Source organism: Aplysia californica, unplaced genomic scaffold (genome assembly GCF_000002075.1).
Source record: "Aplysia californica isolate F4 #8 unplaced genomic scaffold, AplCal3.0 scaffold00568, whole genome shotgun sequence".
Lineage (NCBI taxonomy): Eukaryota > Metazoa > Mollusca > Gastropoda > Aplysiida > Aplysiidae > Aplysia > Aplysia californica.
The window spans coordinates 344590-346800 of NW_004797838.1; the positions used below are offsets into that span (position 1 = coordinate 344590).

At 46.9% G+C, this 2211-nt stretch overlaps 1 protein-coding gene across 1 annotated transcript in view; it reads left to right on the plus strand.

Annotated features, from left to right (window-relative positions):
* LOC101859663 (protein FAM91A1) overlaps nt 1-2211 on the plus strand; it is a gene marked incomplete in the record, with an annotated part of 22556 nt that overhangs the window by 19125 nt on the left and 1220 nt on the right. Inside the window, 2 exon segments of the mRNA XM_013087271.2 lie at nt 60-681; nt 2019-2088. Of these exon segments, the coding sequence (XP_012942725.1) occupies nt 60-681; nt 2019-2088 (692 nt within the window).

The window sequence follows — 2211 nt, forward strand, 5'->3', positions numbered from 1 at the left end:
CTCTCTCACTCACTCTCTTCCTCTCTCTCCCTCCCTCTGTCCCCCCTCCCTGTCCCTAGGCACATTCTCCGAAGGCCACCACCAGTGCCACGTCGTGATGAGCCGTCTGTCGGAGACCCTCGACCTGACCCACACCTGCGGCTACGTCACGCTGCTCAACCCCCACAAGGAGGAAGTTCACGAGGATGACCTTGAAGGGGAGCCACTCGTCCCGGGGACGGCCATGATCTCCGACCCCAGCGTCCCGTCTAGCGGAGCAGACGAATCGGCATCAGCCGCTGCGGCCATGGCAACGAGCGCGCAAAGCGACACGACGGCTAGCGGTTCGGCGACGGAAATGTCCGACTCAGACCTTGCGTTATTGCCGCACAACGGAATAAAAGACAAGCACTCGGCGGAGGTTCTCACCTCGGAGCTGGATAGCCTCGAGGCGGCCGGGGCGGGGGGTGGGGGAGATGGTGGGGCGGGGAAAGCGGGCCTGCATCTGGATGTGAAGTCGCAAGAGCTGAAGGATTCGGCCGCGTCCTCGTCTCTTTCCTCGTCGTCGCGGTCTGCTGAGCCTCTGAAGGAAGAGGAGTGGCTGCTGCTGGACTTGTGCTTCGGTCTGCCGCTGTTCGACACCGCCCTCAACAGACAAGTGTGTGGCCGCATCACAAAGCTCGGGCTCTTCAAACAGGAGAGGTGAGCCAGTGAACGCTCGTGGCTTTGTTCTCTTTTTACGTCTGTTGGTGGGAGGTTGGCGGGTGTTCTAGTGTAGTTTGAACGTTCTTTCCTATATATATCAAACATCTATCGTCCTTCTCTCTCCTCCAGCCAGTGCTACTGACTGAAGTGTCTTTAGACCATTCCCGAAGGGGGAATATTAACATGTTCTTTAGCACAGTAGAATTGTAAATGGGCTGAAATATCAATTTCATGCTCATACTGAGCTTTTTCTTTCCTCATCCTTACTATTGTCATTTTTCCTCTACTTCTTTTGTATGTTTGTCTCTCTCTTGTATACTGCTATTTCTGGGGTGCTTTGATAGTCGAAGCAGACTTTGTGCTGTTGAGGCTAGAGAGGTGAGCTGAGTAAGCCTGATTCCCTGTTTGGACTTCTCTGTTGACAATCACCCCTTAGCGCTCATATGACCTTATGCAGTTGCGAGCGCTGTAAAACCTTACTAAAACTAAACTAACTCTGTCTCCTCCTTCTTTTTTATGTATGTCACTCTCCAGTAGCACCTCTAATCTTCGGCAATTCTATGGCCTGTTTGTGTTATAATTTGCATTGCAAGTGCCATCAAATCTTACTGAAAATAAATTAGATAAAAGAGCAACGGTAAAGAGTGGCCAAGATAATTACACCGTAATAATATACATTGCTGTGTTTTACTGTGAAAGCTGTTGGCTAAGTCAGACATATAATCAGAGCCCTCCCATTTTTTTGTTTTGCGTGTTGAAGATCCTCGATTGGGTTTATTTTAAAAATCATACTTTTTTTTCTATAATTCTGTTTTTATTGGTCAAGCGCAACATATCGCAAACAATATGAAAATACACAGGTTTATTTGAGTTTATTTGCAATATATGTGAAACTTAATCCTTAATGTTAATGATGTGAAAATACACATGTGTTTTCATGTTTATTGAGGTGTATTTGAAATACATGTTTATTTGCCACAGTAGGTACCTATAATTGTTTTAAGTGGGTGGTTGGCGGGTGCTCTGGTATGGTTTTCTCCTTCTTTTCTATAAAACATATATTGTTCTTATCTCTCCTCCTCTTTTTTTGTGTATGTTTCTCTCTTGTGACACATCTATTCTTCGGCACTTACTTGACCTTATTGTGTTGCAAGTGCCGTAAAACTCGTACAAGAACTAAAACTAAAAGTTATTTTAATCTAGTGCAATTTTGGAGACTCGGATGTTTTTTCCTCAAACTCTGATTTTTAGGGAGGTTTGTGAGGCAAATTCCTACTTTTGACCCTGGATTTTAGTCAGGTTTGCTGACTGTGTGTTGTCTCCCTTTGTTCCAGTTTGCAAGAATTGACCAGCTCGAGTCGCCTACTGTCTCTGAAGTTGCTGGAGTTTATCATGGGCTGGCAGGTGAGTGTGTGAGGAGGAAGGGAGAGGGGAGGAGAGAGAGGGAGGGGAGGGAGGGGAGGGAGGTGGAGTTATCATGGGCTGGCAGGTGAGTGTGTGATGAGGAAGCAGGAAGAGGAGGAGAGA